This window comes from Phyllopteryx taeniolatus, chromosome 1 (assembly GCF_024500385.1).
Source record: "Phyllopteryx taeniolatus isolate TA_2022b chromosome 1, UOR_Ptae_1.2, whole genome shotgun sequence".
Lineage (NCBI taxonomy): Eukaryota > Metazoa > Chordata > Actinopteri > Syngnathiformes > Syngnathidae > Phyllopteryx > Phyllopteryx taeniolatus.
The window spans coordinates 10,298,274-10,316,085 of NC_084502.1; the positions used below are offsets into that span (position 1 = coordinate 10,298,274).

The 17,812-nt window shown below is 41.6% G+C and overlaps 1 protein-coding gene across 7 annotated transcripts in view; it reads right to left on the reverse strand.

Moving 5' to 3' along the window:
• Window positions 1-13,003, reverse strand: part of tmcc1a (transmembrane and coiled-coil domain family 1a) — a 45,748-nt gene extending 32,745 nt beyond the window's left edge. For 2 of the 7 annotated variants that reach the window (XM_061769645.1, XM_061769567.1), the window contains exons 1-3: window positions 12,888-13,003; window positions 1,111-1,158; window positions 483-862 (exon numbers count right to left, since the gene is read on the reverse strand). In XM_061769645.1, coding sequence (XP_061625629.1) covers window positions 483-734 — 252 coding nt within the window. In that variant the 5' untranslated portion in view covers window positions 735-862; window positions 1,111-1,158; window positions 12,888-13,003. Of the gene's footprint in view, window positions 1-482; window positions 863-1,110; window positions 1,159-2,113; window positions 2,236-4,862; window positions 4,933-10,029; window positions 10,049-12,712; window positions 12,854-12,887 lie in introns of those variants that run through there. The other 5 variants (XM_061769602.1, XM_061769584.1, XM_061769611.1 and 2 more) reach the window with 5 other exon arrangements.
• Between the last annotated feature and the right edge of the window lie 4,809 nt (window positions 13,004-17,812).

Sequence of the window (17,812 nt, forward strand, 5' to 3'; positions counted from 1 at the left end):
CTGGGAAGAGCTTGGGGAAGCTAACAGCCGACTTGGAGGACGGTTGAATTGGAGTTAGAAGAAACGACTTTTTGTTGGAACATTTTGATTGGAATTTAACATTAGGCTCCTTTCTGGATTTCTGTTACAGTTGAAACAACCAGCTGTGCCGAAAGCAAATAAAACCATTTTTTTGTGGAACATTCTGTGTCAGCTCTGGTTTACCTCTCGTTACATCACAATAAACATATTTACTGTTTCGACATTCCCCCAGGCCCTTTGAAGTGTGTTTCTGCAGGAACCTGTGCAAATGCGGTAGGGACACAGACAGTTGTTTGGTCTGTTTCAAGCATACAACAGTAAACACTGTTAATACGGATGCGTCGAGGACATACACCACTTTCTCAGCACTGTGTACTCGCTTTTGTTTGTGACATTAAAACCTAATTAGTGAGGTGGCAAAACATCGAGTTTAGGAATGACAGTGTTGAGGAGTCACTCACCCTGTCTGTCTCATCTGTTGACTGGTACCCTGACGACAGCACCGCTTCCCCTCCTGCGCATCCGGGGGCGGGGCTACTGGGTGCGGTATCATTGGCAGACGAGGAGCGCGGGCGGCTGATGTGCTGCTGCGGATCGTGGGTATAGCGGCGATGCGGGGCGTGGGGGCTGCCTTTCAAGAGCGGGTCGCGGTCTCCGCTCCCGGATCCTGAGCCCTTACTGCGCCTGCTCTGCAGGCTGGTCCCACGCCTCATCACACCTGCAGGGCCACAGCCCCGGTTGGCTGCGTGGAGATCCACGAGGCTGGCGGCTCGGTCAAGGTCGGGAAAGCGGGGCCTCGAGGAGTCCTCGGAGGCGGAGCGGGAGGGGCAACCCGCTGAAACTACAGAGGAAGGAATTTTATTTTATTTTTTAAAAAGTCTGAAAATATGCGAGCTAATTAATCTGCCTGTTGGTAGACAGTGTCGTCTGTTTAACACCAGAATTAATATCTTTTACCTTTTTGTATCATAGCAAGGAACCTGAATTTTCCAAAAGCGATATTGTCTCATGAGCAAATTACGAGTCATGACAGAGCGAGACAATGAAAGATGAGGCAAAGTACATCAAAAACCAAAACAAAACACTTACCATCAGCCCAACTGTCACAACCCGGAAGGACTCAGTCTTGTGGATCAACTGAGAGAGAGCAGATGCATGAATAAAAGGAAATAAAGTGAATCATTTACAATTCAAAATGTCTTCTATTCACTCCCTGACCTAGAAATACTCAAATAAATCATCTGTTCCGCTTGCAATCAGAAGACCTTCACTGTGCAGTAAACAAAACATGCCGACTGTATGGCACTGTGTTCCACTAGGAGCTTATTTAGTATCCGTGTGTATTAGCGCACCCGGACTAAATGTTGCTGTCGCTATTTGTTCGATGTGTGTTGGCCAGTGTTAAGCAGCGTTAGGCGTAGGTAGTTTTTCATGCTTATTATGTAACAGGACCAACTTGGTATTTTGAAGGACGAAAGCTGCAAACACGCCATTAGGATTTCGCTCCCAATTTTCTCAACTGCTGCAAATTAAAATATGAAAGAAAAGCTGTTTACAAGCCAAAATGACCGAGTTCCAAATATAATATAAAACATATAACGTATAAAAACATATAGCAGCATTGATTAGGACCACAAGGTGGCGTCATGTAGTGTTTCCCAACCTTCATTGAGCCAAGGCACACACAGTATTTCACATTAAGAAAACCTCACCACACACCCCCAAACAAAAATGTCACAACAAGTATAAGGGTTATTTTCAAATAATTTGATCAGTAACAATAAAGGCATGGTCCACTGAATTTCCTTTAAAAAAAAAAAAGTTTACTGATATGAGTATTTCAGTTATTGGCAGTTATCTGTCAAAAGGTCAATTGTTTTTAAGAAAAAATATATATTCTACAGTAATATTTTTCACACTTTTAATGCCAAAATGTCTTTATCCTGAGGTTTCACAAATGAAGTTTTATGATTTGCAACATGTTTTCTGAAGAAGCTAATTACATTTTGGGATATTACAATTTTCTCCGATTGCTTCAACTGCCTTTTCCATTAAAACTCACACAAATGCATCTTAGCGTCTTGAGAGTTACCTTTTTTTTTGTTTTGCTTCTTTTACAAACGGTCCTTCTTTGTCACTCAAGCTGTCTGCACCATTGATGCCACTGGAGAGAGCCTCATTACGCTGTTGCAATACACCAGTGGTTTCTGTGCGCTGAAGTTCCAGGATGATGCAGTCATTTTGCATTCACAAAATAGCAGACAGCAAAATAGATGAGATATGAATGAATATGTATGAATTTGTGAAAGGAATGGAACTATTGCATGTCTTGGCCCTTATTACGATTGTATAAAGACAAGCGTCAACAGTGGTTTAATGAGTTGTTAGGATCATTTTTGCGCTGGTATCTGCAGAGTTTGAAGGGCAACACGGAAAGTGTGCAACTCACATGACTTTTATCAAGCTGTTGATGCCTAGACTGTAATGCACTTTTGTCTTTACCGTTATAAAAAAAAATAAGAGTATTTCAATGGGCCACCACCACTTGCGCTGTCAATAAGGACTGCCTTATTATGAATGCCGAAAATTTCAAATCATCAATAAGCTTTTGAAAATAGGACTTTAAGTGTGGCTGTTTCAGCATGGGAGACATTTCCACACATAAAACACAGGTGGCATAAAAAATAAAATTGCTAAAATATAATCGTTTTCTTTTTTCTTTTTTTTTTATTAATATGTCTTTACCGGTATTGATCAATTTATACGAAAATGACCCATAATACGCATACTGTAATAATTACGATTTTGTCTCGGTTTACTCACAAATGGACTTTGTGTGAAATGTGGACATGTTTAGTTGAACAGTTGGCCATCATTCCGTTGTATGAATGGCAACAGGTGGATACGCAGGTTAATTGCGCCTTCTGCCATTTATTGGAAGAGCTGCCTGTCACTATAAGTCACTAGCAGAGATAGATGAACAAATTTATTTGTAGAAATGAAATAATTTTCAGACCAAGAAAGTGAAATTGGATAATTTCCCACAACTCACTAGATGATCTACCACAGCACACTAAAATGGAGTCAAACGGTGGTTGGGAATCACTTGCCAATTGGTTGGCAAACTAATAATATACAGTGGACTCCCAGCACGGATGGAGAAAGTAGGGAATCTTCTGTATGGCTGATGTGTAGTTGTTGCAGAACTTGCAAGTGAAGAGGGGAAATCAGAGTTATAATTGTGTCCTGAAGCTGAACCTGAAGTCACTGGTGCCCATCCCTCCCCCAGAGGCTGCAAATCTCCCCCCTCTGCCCTAAGCTGATTCAAGCACAGGACTGGATGTTACCCTGATTGTCTATGCTTTTTATATTCCACCTAAATCCTCTTTCAAGGGCGAAAGCTTGACTGTCACACTGAGTCCGCTTTTCTGCACAATACAATCATTGAGATACCAACTTCACTTTAAATAAACCATACAAACAGGCTAATGCACTATTTGAGCATTTTGGTCTGCGCAGCACGCCGGCGATTATCAGCAACTGGTGACAACAGGGGTCAGCAGAAAGGTGAACGACAAACAAGCCCACATAGACAATGAGCCTTTTGGAGACATGTCAAGCTGCCTCATACCCATGTACACACACACACACACACACACACACACACACACACGTGAAAACACACATCAACCATGTATTGCTGCTGTCATTGCCTTTGTCATTGACTGAGGGAGACGGTGACAACACAACACAACACAGACCTGGGGCAACACATCGAGTGGCAAAAAAAACAAAGTCAAAAAAACAACGTCTTGAAAAATAAACGCTAACTCGTGGTGGAGCATTTGGCAGGTAAATAAGTCAGAGAGTACCTTGAGCTGACACAGAAGGATTGTTTTAGGTGTACAGAAACATCAATGGCTGATTCAGACTCAAACAACTTTGTTGATCCCGGTGCGGAAATTTTGTTTACAGCTTCCAGTCAATAGCACCTGGAAAAACATGACTACACAGTGAACCCCTGCATAGTCCCAGTTTGGCATTCACATTTTTACGGATCCTGCCCTCTGTTATTTGTTAAAAAAAACTCACCTATTCCATGTTTTTGTGCCATCTGGTGGCATTTTGGTGTCAAGGAACTATGTCAAAATGAGTTGAAGATTTTTATTTACACATTTAGTGCTTTGTCACTATTTTGTGACATCTATAGGCAATTCAAAAAAATTTTAGGAAGGGGCGACAATTACAAATCTTTGCTATTCGGAGCAGAGCTCGCTGTCTATTCCTCGCAAACAGCAGGGCTTCACTGTGAATGTATTGCACAGTTGTGGTTTTAAATTGAATTGATTTTTAAGTTAGTATTATGATATGTCATTTCATATGTGCAGGAAGTAACAGTGTCAGTAAGAAGAATAAAACGATCATTACTCTTTCCCTTATCGCTTCATTTGAGCACTCTGCATGCATACAGATCGTAGAAAACAGACAACAACCGATTTCATAGTGCAGCAACTATCAGCTTTCCTTTGGCAGCTTACGTTGTGGGACGAATGTGTCACATCCATTATCATTATTAAACAATTGTTGCTATTTCGAGGGAGATAGGCCTCAAAAACATGAAACCTGTCAAATCTTTTAAGTTTTAATTAAAAATAATAATTTGAATACAGCATTGTAGGAGTTATATGTGAGCACTGTGAAATTACAGCCTCTGCATACACAGTTTCTTATAAATGAAACAAGCCAAAGTACAGGTCAGCCCATACGTACTGTACAATACTTGTTCTCATCTGAAACTATGCAGCATTCCAGAAGAATCCAAGAGTTTGTGAGTAGCAAACCTCTCTTTGTTCCCGCCCAAGCACACGGACGGCCGTGCCCATCGCTGCTCTTCGAGCGACGCCACTTTCGCTGACGGCCGCACACGTCAATGAGAGGGGAATTAGGCCAGAGAGTTCTGGCAGCAATGATCGGCTATGACTGTGTGTGTCTGTGTGTGTCTGTGTGTGTCCCAAACTGAGTGGAAAAGTGACAGCAAGAGTACATGTGTGTTAACCAATATAAACTGAACCGTATCTCATTCAGCAGCTGCATCAAAACAGCATACTCAGGAAACATGAACAATCGTTATTGTACTCTGCGTGTGTTTGTGTGTGCAAGTGCGTGTGTGTGAACAGTAGGCCTGGGAGGCAAAGAATAGCATAGTTGTGTCAGTTGTGACAGCGGAGGAGATGACTTCAGCGTGCTGCAAAAAGTGTGATAAGAGATGCAGCTTAGTCTTTGTATCTGAGAGAAAAGTGACAGGGGGCGACAGAGGGGCTTGAGAGACGGCGGCAGCGGTCCTCTGTGTGCTTTCACCCGGCCGTGTCAGGTTCATCCCGCTGGCTCGGAGTGCGTGTGAATGAATGGCTGAATGAAAGGTGGTTCCCTGACAGAGGCGGGCACAATGTCCCATTGTGCGACGAGCAACTCTCTGAGGCCCAGCTGACAAATTGTGGCGCTCAGCTTTCCAGCAACAGGACCAACCAGATGGCACACAAGTCACACAGAGTGAACGTTTGTCATGCCTATTCTGAGGAAAACTAAAATTGAGATGGATTGATTCTCACGAGAACACCTCACCTGTGTTCAAGAACGATTGTAAAGAGAACTATTGCATACTTTATTTCAGCAAGTGCGTGTGCTCGAGCGGTGCTTCTCAACTGTTGTCACCCTTGGGACCTCCATTTTCCTATTGTCGCCAATTTGCGACTCCCTTTTACTCTATCGACGTTAAGAACAATAAAGAAAATGCATTGTTAAAAAATAGTCTTTGAAAGTATACACTATCTACATCATATTTTAAATCCTAACTCCACATGTTCAAAGTGCCTTTCAGAACATCTTATTAAGAAACTGACGATGAACATGACAACTGAAGGTACAGTGAATATAGTAAAATGAACTGAAATCAAAACTGCCCAAAATACCGCCACAGAATTTAAATATCGGAACTGATTTCTTCTTTTTAGGAAAGTTTCCGACCCAAACGTTTCTCATGCATACCTGTCAAAATAATATTTATTTTCCAAATAAAATGAGAGTCCAACCTGGGATCTATATGAAAAGACACCTGATGAATATAAAAGAATCCAACAAAAAATAGTTTGGCGCAAACAGAACATGCTACTTGTATACAAGCAGTTCAAAAGTCAATTTTCCATAATAGGTCCCTTTTAAAACAACTCAAAACGAATTACAGTTGTTCATATGCAAAGCCTGTAATGCCTCCGTAGAAAAAGCCGGAAAACAAAAAAGAAGAGTAGAGTGCTTCCCCACTACTTCACCAATCGCGATTTCGCTATATCGCAATTTTTGTGCGTTGAAAAACGTTTGCAATTTGTTTAAAAAGTTTCAATGTTCCTGCAGTACAGCATGTGAGGTCTTCTTCAACTACACTATAAAACAGATGGTTTTAGTTATTATTTTTATGTACAGTATTTTCTATAGACTCATCCTTACAAAATGTTTGTGCATGTTCAAATATGTTTACAATGTTTAACACATTCAATAATAATTTTAAAAAAAATAGCAACGTGCTTCGTGAAAATGTTTTTGCTTGATGTTTGTGTAGATTGTCAGTCACCCAGGTTATCGTAATCCGCAAACGTTGGAGGCAACGAGATTCCTTTATTTTATTGAATTTTTTGGTTTTCTTCTTGTTTTCCAAAAACGTTGAATTATGCTAATTGGCTAACGATATGGTCTCTACTGTATATGGTCTCTCTACTGTGTATATATATGACGGCTTTTCATCTATCGCAGGTGTTTCTGGAACGTACCACCTGCAATTAATAGGGGATTACTGTATTTCATTGTATTACATTCTCGTGATATTACAACATTACCATGGCTTCTGTTCCCAAACCTTGCATTTATTTTCACAGAGGCTTCATAATCATCTTGGGTGGTTTTGCTGCGTCACGTGCATTTTCTCATCGCTGCGGTGATGTGGAGGGAGAAGTGATGAATGCATGCGAGTCCCATCTCATGACGCAGCACGAGGCTCAACATGCAATGGAGCTGCGCTGTTTATAGGATAAGTAGTGCGTGTGCTCAACAACACATTATCCTGTAATGAATCATTCACTATGTCTGCAGAGCTGCATCATGTTAACTGCATCCTAACTCAGAACTTACGTTTTGATGGTGGGGGACAAATTTTCTGTCCGTACGGAAAAAGGATATGCATGCTAGTAGAGCATTCGATACATGTTAGCACTGCAAATTGGTGACCTTACGAAGCAGAGAGGTGTTTAACAGTCGCGGGAGAGAAGCTTGGCCAGCAGCTCCTATTCCTCAAGTGTCAACAAGTGGGAAAGCACCTACACGCCAGATGAAATCTCATACCGGAGATGGCACGAAAGGAGCACAGAAGTGGCAAGTGGGAAGGAAGGGGAATGTGTGTTAGGGTCAAAATACGCTTTAGGTGACTGGAGTGCAAGTAATCGTGGGGCATGGAGCGCTCGCTCATTGTGGTGCCAGCAGGTGAGCAACGAGGCACGGACAACTCACCAACATTGTCACCTCTTGAGATAAGTCAGCGAACTGAGCGGTATCATCGTGAAACATAGTACTGCACTAGGAAAGTGAGCTCGCGCTACATGTGGACCCATTAACAAGTGCGGAGAAAAGTTTCAAGAGGATGTTTTTGCCTGATTGCAAAACCTCAACATCAACTTTTCACGAGCCGACTATTCCTAGCGAGGAATTCAATTTTGATGTGCTTTTGCAAAAGTGACATCTACGTAAGAAAACCAGACAGCTTGCTTAACATTGTCTTTAGAACTCACTACCCACTGACCCTCTTCAAATCCAGACTCAAAACACACTTATTTCCGACTGCCTCTTCACTCTGCTGTTGCCCAAGTGATTTGCCATTTTAATGGATGTTTCATGTTCTCTTATGTTTTTGTACTGTTCATTTTAAATGAAATGAAATATTAGTATTAGTATTATTACCTGCTTGAGATTGCTTCACTCTGCTTATTTATCGATGTATGCCTCCAAGTTACAGCACAATTTGTGACCTTATTCTGCCCCTTTCCTCAAAGCAGGCCCGGAACCGAGGGAAGCTGGCAGCTTGTTGCCAAGAGAAACCACAGCTTTTACAAAGGAATTTCACCTTCATTTGGGAAGTGTGGGAGTTAGTCATACTGGAGACAATGCAGCCACAGCAACAAAACACCACACTTGGGACGGATAGGTAAAACGAATGAATGATAATTACAATACAACGAGAGAATGAGTCGGTCATCGCTTCATTGTGACACTGATCTGCAGGTGACAAGATTTTAGATTTTAAATTCACAAAAGAATCATGACGCAGTTTAGCATCAGTCCCATTGCAAAATCGTTGCTCATTTCTTTCCCAAACTAACAAAGGAACATTAACACTCAAATCTCTGCAATTCCCGCGAGACTTCAGCTCTGTAAGCATTGAAAAGATTATGAACTGCTTTGTCTTTTCATGTGACACCGCCACAGAACGGTGGCAAAGAGCAAAAGTGTGACGACGATTACGATGGCGAACCCGAAACTGAAATTGTTGCAACGTAGCCGTAGCGAATACATTGCAACAAAACAGTGCACACATCTCTATCCTAGCTACTCCATACAATACGGCTCAAGGGGCGACAAGTCGACGTGAATAATACAAAAGGACGAAGCGTACACTGTAAATTACGCAACGTTTAGTGTAGGCGTGCCACAAATAATTATTTAGATAGTCAACTAGTCACCGATTATTTTTGTAATTCGTCAACTAATGGGATCATGTAAATAGCAGCTTAGCACACCAGCACGCAGATGCTCTTATCCAACCATCATTAGCTCCCAGTTTGAAGTGTTTTGCACCTCAACCTGGAAGCTAATTAAGATAATAGTGCATTCAACTTGTAACAAACTTTGCAGCTTGTACCAGCATAATTGACCCGTTTATACAGCATATTACATTTTAAGCTGTAACTGTTTAGTGCACTTTAAAATGCAACCAAAAACTATGTACAATCACAACAAGGGAACTTGGAACCAAGAAACCTTTCACAGGTAAGATCTTTTGGGGGGGGCTCTTTTTACAAATGCATGTGCTGTATTAAGAGCACATGCGTTGGCATTGACAAAAAAAAAGAAAAGAAGAAAAAAATTTGAGCCGATTTTGAAATGAGCAAGTTGATATATTTTCATAGGAATGTTGCCTACGCCAACATGGCCACCACGTAGGCACGTCGCTAAAATGGCCTGCTACATCGTATTTTTCTTCTACTCATATTTGTGATGAGAATGCTTCAACAAACCTACAACCTGTATGCTAAGGCTTTGAAATAGTCATCATTAGCCTTAAGCTAATGTTAACTTTTGTAGCTTTAAGCAAGTAGTTCACTGCAGTTTACACTAATATTAGCAGCGAACTAGCCAAATAGCTTACCGAGATGATAGTCCCTCTTTGTCAGAAACGGAATCAGACAACGCGTTTCCTTTTTAGATGCTCGTGGACCACTGTAGCACTGCCACGAAAGGCAAATTCTGTCTCGCAGGTTTTGCATCGCATTCCTGTTTAGTATTTCAGGTGAAATGCTCAAACTTTCAGGCTCCATTGCTAACACCGGTTAGGCGTAGTTCTTCTGGGTACGACATGAGCTGACCCGGACGATCACTACTGAGGATGTGGATCACGGCCAGAAGGCCGAAAACAGGCGAGCACGCTGAGCAGCGGGAGGATTGGGGCACTTTTGAGAGAAAAACAAAGCTTCTCAAAAAATGTATTAAGATGTTGACGATTTTGATCATAGACGTAATCGTGACTCGTCGACTAATCTCGGCAGCCCTGGTTTGAATACACGCCTCCAAGCAACACGCAGCCATCTTCAGCAAAACCCTCTTTGCAACCTATGGCCCAGCCTCTGTGCATACATACAGTCTATAAGCAGACCCTGTGACAGGCAAGCAAGCATACAGCAAGCTGCTCACCTTGTGATCTCTTCCACAATCAGCATCTCTTCGCTGTACGTGATGCCGAAGATGGAGCTGGGCGCCAAATCAGAGGAGAAGCACTTCAGAAAACAATCCAATGCTGCTTTTGTAAATGCAACGCTTATGTAAATGCTAATAAGTGTATGCAAACAGATTAGAGCTTTCATCCAAAGCTCAGCAGGGAAGATAACGTGAGTGTAGCGGGAAAAGGCTGAGGAGGAGGAGGACGAAGAGGAGGAGTAAGCGGAAGAGGGCTGCGTCATCACGGTGGTCTGACCATCAGCGTGAGACATGAATGGCTGCATTAGCGGTGCCCTGAAGAGCCAGTTGAGCTCTCAACCACTTAGTAGAGTTTTCCAGAGCGACACAGTCGCTTGTCATGTCAAACCAGATCTTTGCCACCCTTTATACAGTATGTGCACAACGTGCATGTGCTGTACACGAGAAAACACATGCCCATCCTTACAAAATCCTCAGGGAGGAACGATGGAAACGGGCACAGTGAACGCACCATCAATTCATCACTGTTAACACCACTTGGCACCATGTGCGTGCGTGCGCACGTTTTGTAATTATGGACTGTAGAAAATGCCTCTCTGCTTGAATTGTGCAGCGTCAGGTGAAATTGGGCCATGACACGGCTTTGGATGAGGGTGCTCAACATGCAGCCTCTGAGATTCATATGGAGCAGCCAGACCACGATGCAAGTCTACAAATAAGAACTCTGGGGGAAAAAAATAATAAACTGACATCATCCCTCCACTTTCTATAGCGCTAATCCTCACTAGGGTCACGGGTGAGCTGGAGTTTATGCCAGCTGACTTTGGGCGAGAAACGAGGTACCCCCCTGGACCAGTCGCCAGCCAATCGCAGGGCACATATCGACAATGTACGCCCACATTCACACCTATCCGGTATATGCGCAACCTACTTCCCCATTCAGCAAAAAGGGTCTAAGTATTTCTTCCCGGTTCGGGTAACTAGTGAAGGGGGCCGATGCCACCAAAGATGACAATGACAATATGCGGTGTTTATCATATCTGTATAAAGAAGTGATATACATGTATTTAACTTTTGTCCGAAGACGCAAGCCAAAAAGAAAACAAAATTTTAGCAAGTCCTGCTTCAAACAACCACGACATTAAACCGCAGTCCTGCTCATTACCACAGCATACACGGGAAGTCAGCTATCCTGTTTTCCGGATTTAGTCACGTGACGTTCCACATAAAGCGGATTCACAATTTGGTCTTGTATGAAGCTACAAAATATGTGTTCCAAATGTGCGAGTAAGCCAAATTAGAGAAAAGTCACTTGAGCACCGGGAGGAAATGCAAACTTCACACAGGCAGGCCGGAATCGGGATTCCAACCTCAAACCTCAAAGAAGAGGCAGATGTGCAAACTACTAAGTTGCAAGCGGCTCTCACAAAAAAAAAAATGGAACCCACAGCAATACAGAATATTTCCTAATGTGCTTGATTGCTGCTTATCTCATTAGATCAGAGTAGACCAGTGATTCCCAAGCAGTGTGCCATGGGAAATTATCCAATTTCACTTCATTAATGAAAAATCAAAATGATTCACTCACGACAAATGATGTGTCTTTGTTCATCCATCTATGCCTATGACATGTAATGATAGGCAGAACAATTAAAAGTGCTTCCACTAGATGGCATAAGGTACAATTATATTGTTATATATTGTCATTCATAAACACCCAACAGTGACGTCACAAAATTCTGACATCTTTGGGGGGGGGGGGTTGCTCGATGGTCTATTTGCCACATTTGATTTCAAGATGGTGGATTAACATTACAACATTAACATTGAGTTACGTAAGTGTGTAAGTAAGTTTAGATGAGATGGACATTATTTTATGATGTTGTATATCATTTTTGTAACATTTTTTATTTTTATTTTTTGTGGTGGTGTGCAGTGAGATTTTGCACTCGAGGCTAAAATAAACCACTTGGAGTCAATTTCGAGGAATGTGTCCTGGTTAAGGTGCTGACTAATGCCCAGGATGTGAGCCAAACTGGAAATCTGCATTCCCGGTATGCAACCTTGTGTTCGAGCCTTACCGGAAGCGAGGCGGTAGGATGTGATAGTGTGGCTGATGTCTTTAAGGTCAGAAGGATCCGCTGAAATATACGCCTGTCGTGAACAATGACGAGACACCGTCATCAGGTGTGCCAATTTTACTATTAGTGCGAACATTCTGATGTATTTACCACAAATAATGTATCTTTGTTCATCCATCTATGCCAGCGACATATAGTGACAGGCAGAACCATCACATGCTCTTCCACGAGATACCAGAAGGTGCAATTAACCTGTTGCCATTCATACAATAGTGGTCAATTTATGAATAAATCAAGACGAGATCATCATTATCTCAGGATATATACTTTTCGTGACATTTTTGCTTAGTGGCGAGAATGTCAATAATATTGGTGTTAAGTCCCATTGGGGCCTTACTTGGCTTAATGAATGTTGGGGGGGGGAACTGTCATTCATGATGTGGATTTTTACGTCAATGACATGAAAGTGCGCTCTAGCAAACTATTATGAAAAAACACGTTCCCCCCAAAAAAAAAAAAAATTAATAAAATTCGCAACTGAGCCTCTACAGACGTAAAGGAGGTCAATAAATCACCACAGAACGCGAAGAAGCTCTCACTCGTGTACACCGACGCACTCTCACGTTGGCAGTCCCCGTTAGAGGGTTCCAGTCCAGTCCGGAGCCGTTAAGAGCAGCGAACAGCGGCGATATGTCGTTGGCTTTCCGCGCACGCAAACACACCGAAGACGTAAAACAAGCCGACCAACAGACGCTTCATACTGGCTTCACTTACATGCGTGGCTGGCAAAGAAAAGGGTCGGCGCCCCTGCCTGATCTCATGATGGTGATGATGATGATGATGATGGTCTGCGGTCCGCTCCTGGCTCCGCTCCGCCCACTCGACTCTGACGTCAACACGTACAACGTCAACGGAGATCGAGCGGTCCGTAAGAGGTCTCACTTCGTTAAACAAATTGCTTCTCATCTCATTCCCAGGCCTTGACCACAAGAACAGTTTAATAAACGTGTACCAAGTAAATTTAAAAAAATAATTTTAACTGCCCATTTGCACATTAAATTACTTAATAAACAATATATGATATGCAGGTGTTGCTTCAGCAGGAGTTTCATAAAATCGCTCACTGATAATTTGGAAGCGATCTTTTTTCTCTCCAGTTACATGCAATAATAAGACGAGTCCCAACACTTCCGTTTCTATGGTGCCTGTGTCAAAATAAAAAAAACTTTCAAAATAAGAGTCAATATGTATTGATACACTTGCTTGACAGGCAGAACAATTGGATTGGACCCTCTGTCTGGACACCCCAGGCCTAATCTACCCCCATCAAGTAGATCGTCTTCCGTTCTTCTTCGTCATCCAGTTCCATCCAATGTATGGATTTAAGAAAGAAATAAAAGCTTTTTTTTTTTTTTTTTTTGGGCAAAGATTCATTGAAAATTGTCCACTTATCTTTTTCAGGATCATGGGGCACACTAGGCGTCTACAAGTTTTCTCATGTCGTGATCATTGTTCTCAGTGACGATAACATAGGGAAATGTGTAACAAGATTGTTTTCTAACCGAGGAGAAAGACAAAATGTACCTGCTAATAACATGTACTGTACTTTACAAATACTGTGTCTCCAATACCAGTCATGCATTATAATGTATATCTATTTTTAAAACCATGTCGAGCACTGTGGAACACTGGTTCTCCCCCACAGAAAGAAGGTTCCAACATTCTTTTTTTGCTTGAAAGAGAAGTCATCAGCTGTACAGAAAATGGATGAAGCAATCTTTGAAATGCATGCATGCACCCGTTGTACCACCAATCCCATTCAAGCTGGAGTCGATCAACCACCCCAATTGATCAAAAGTCAACCTGCGGATCCACTGCACTTTGGCCCCTACGTTTTACGTCACACTAAACATTTTTCCATGATCTCTTTCAATGGATAACAGCCACACAACTCACCCAAGTCACTTGTTTTAATCAGCTGGCCTCCATTTCCAGCACATGGAAGCTGAGCAGAACAACTTCAACATCTCTTTCGAGCTTCTCTGCCCTCACAGCCACTAATGACAACACAGTGTATAATGGAACATCATTTCATTAATGGTTATTAATAAGATCAAAGTAGGAGAAGTGGAAGACGCGTCTCCAAAATCAATGCTGCAGATATGTTTAAGTGTTCTTTGCAACATGAACCACAACAATGTCGTTTATACTTTCTAAGAAAGGTAACCCGGCTGGAACACAAACTCCATCACAGTTGTGCTGTACTGTACAGTAAATCGTAACCTAGAGACACTTAGTGCTACTGGAGCACGGCAAACACTGCATATACAGTACAAGCGCACACAATAGTTTTGTCCCTTGGCCACTAGATGGATGCATTGATGCAAACATGCTGGCTCGACTGCCTGCTGCTGGTTTTGACTTGCAGCTGAGGAAGGCCCAGGGCTCGGTGGGCTGTATCTAAAGTGACGCCTTTGGAATTCTCTTATTAGTTTAAGGGGGAGCTTGCTCTTTTCAAACCGATAGCAAGATTTGAATGTAGAATCACTGGTCCCAGCCAGTGAGGATTTATGGCGGGGGAGCGGCAGCCAAATCATGCCAGCATTCTTCTTCTTTCAGTTGGGGGCGTGACCTGCAATAGTATTTGCATTAGTTTCTGAATATTGTTCATTATTTATCCTTACAATTTACATTTTCACTCGTACAGACACAGGAAAATCTATATATTTTTTTTTAAATGAAGTGAGCTGTGCAATTTCCAAAAATGTAGACATTTACTATTACATGACATGTTTTAGACGTTTGATGGCTGTCTGACTCCTGAGGCTCTTTTGCACTTTGCACTTCCGGCAGAAATCAAATTCCCAATTAAGAATATTATAGACTGTAATTGACCTGCGATTGGCTGGCAACCAGTTCAGGGTGTACCCCGCCTCCTGCCCGGCGATAGCTGGAACAGGCTCGAGCACTCCCGCGACCCTTGTGAGGATAAGCGGCTCAGAAAATGGATGGATGGATGCATGGATAGATTGTAATTGACCCTTCAAATTGTTGTTGCCACTGTGAACATCTGCTTGATTACTAATTTAAAACGTCCTATTATATTAATTAAGGGATGCAATTAGATCAAGTATGAGTCATTAGCGAATGAAGTCTAGTCTCAGTGCTGATTGGGAAACCCAGATTTGGTATTTTTGTGTAAGTCCGCTTTGGAAGCTTTTAATGAATGACTCAGAGTCGACAACAGGAAGCCGAGTGCGGTGCAGCGAAGAGTTCACATCCAACGCATCCTGAGAGACTGAAAAAAAATGTCTCTCGTTAGTGAGCTGTCAACGAGTGTGAGACTAAATGTTACTGGGCCGACCAGACCCGCGGACCCGTGAGGCAAAGTGGCCAAACACGGCATAGACACACAGAAACGCCGCACAATTCCTGGCCGGGCAGGCTGTTTTTGTCCAGAGCGACGGTTAATGGAAAGGATTAGTGTGAGCGGCTGATGCCCGACAAACCTTTCTCCCAGAATGCTGGCTCTCAGTGGCCCTCGCCAATTAAAGCCTTCACACCGGCGGGCCAGGCTGCTAATGAAGAATTGAAAACACGCGAGCGGAGGCGAGTAGGCAGCCATCGATTGATAGACACACTCTGACGTTGAGATTTTATTTTGGTACCTCTGCCTGACGACGGTTTAGATTAGCATTATAGCTAAGTATTTAGTTCCACCAGAAACATTCTGCTTTAACATTTATATTTAGATTTATATTTAACATTTAGATTTTACATTTAGATATACATGAAACGTTTGTATTTTTATATATAGAATATTTTGCTATATATTAAACATTTACATTGAACATTTATATATATATTTAACATTTAAATTTAAGATTTAGAAATGTACTTCACATTTAGATATAGTTTTAACATTTAGATATATATTTCACATTTAGATTTAACATTTAACATTTAGATTTAGCATTTATCCTTTACATGTATATTTAACATTTAGAATAAACATTAAGATTTAGATATATATTTAACATTTCGATTTAAGATTTATATTTGGATATATATTTAACATTTAGATTTATTATTTATATTTAAATTTACATTTAAATTTATGATTTACATTTAATATTTGGATTTAACAATAGTTTTGACAAATATAGGTCTAAATGTGCAGAAAAATGATGAGTAGAATAAAAATAATGTCACTGCTTTCTATGTTTTTGACATCTTTTTGTTCGAAATTTGTTCCATCAATGCCCGTTCTGTAGCATTTGTTTACCATATATTTATATTGATTGATGTGATTAATTATAAATGATTATTTGATTATTCTTGGGATAAACAAGTTGAGAAAACCCTGCTTTAGGTGGTGCATGTGGCAAAACTATGGAAATTAAAGACACTTTATGAGAAAGACAGCACACAAAAAGCAAAAGCATGTTTCCGAGCAATCATCGCTACTTGACTAGAACAATAAATAAACACATTCACTTTGGAGTCTGAGCATGCAAGTAGCGCTCAAGGGTTGATAAGGGCACGAGTTCACAGGCATCTCCACAATGCGCCGCATGTTAATTGAGCTGATTGGCCACATGCGTCTGGATTAGCATTCAGTGAGAAGGACTGCAGCATCGTGGGGTCAAGCAGCTCATTCCAGTGGATACGGCATCAAGACTGCGACATAAATTGGTGGAAAACACACTTCACCTGTGGGCCCTTGCACAGATAGCTTGCATTGATGTTTGAGGGCGTCCAATCACGTTTCATCAGCTTCTAGTTTTACCAGGGTGGGTCACTAGTTGTCGAGGGGATCGTGCGGAGACAATCATCCATCATTCACGAACAGCATGTACATTCACATACTATGGGATTTACAAATCTAGAGGCCAAACATTCTCAGATATAGGAAAAATGATGACTTTCTGAGGTGAAATGCAAGATTGATAGATTGAAAGTCTGGATGTTTTTTTTTTTTTTGGGCAATAATTAGTATAAATGCTGAGGTTAGATACATTTGAGTAGGCTTGTTTTGTTAATATCCATCACTTGAATGCTTTGTTGCAGAAGGAAGGCACCCTACATGAGATAAGGGCTACAGATTTATTTCCGCCCAAATAAACAGGTGACGTCAGCTCATGGGTTTATTTATTGGATCAGTCATGGCTGAAAGACCTTTGAAAGAGTTTATGTGGATGACGTGACACAGGTGTTTTCTTTTAAAGGCTTTTTGTATGATGCTGGCGGCGTCGTGTGACTTCGGGGGACTTCGATGGCTATGGTTGGTGCCCGACGCCGTATTACACCATTTTAATCAATGACAGAATAATAATTTTGTGATTTTTTTTTGTTTTTTTAGCAAATTAAATGAGCAATTGAACATAATTTGAGGGTGCTAGCTGATGTGTTCATGTGAGAGTGCAACGGTGTATGATAGCTTGGCTTGAGAGAAGCTCGTGACGAGAATGGCTGGCGCCCGGTGCCGTGTTCGTATCATTTTAACGTGGGAACTTCATAAATTAGCGATTTTTCAACATCATCTTTGGGTGCTTTTTGTTGATGTAGGTGCAATGTGATTTTTTGGGGAGCAAAAAAATACATCAAGAGAACTTGTTTGTGAAATGTAGGCCATCTGGACGCTTCAGGTCTTGTAAAGATTGAATGGAATACCAAGGTATCAAAGTCAAAAGATGGAG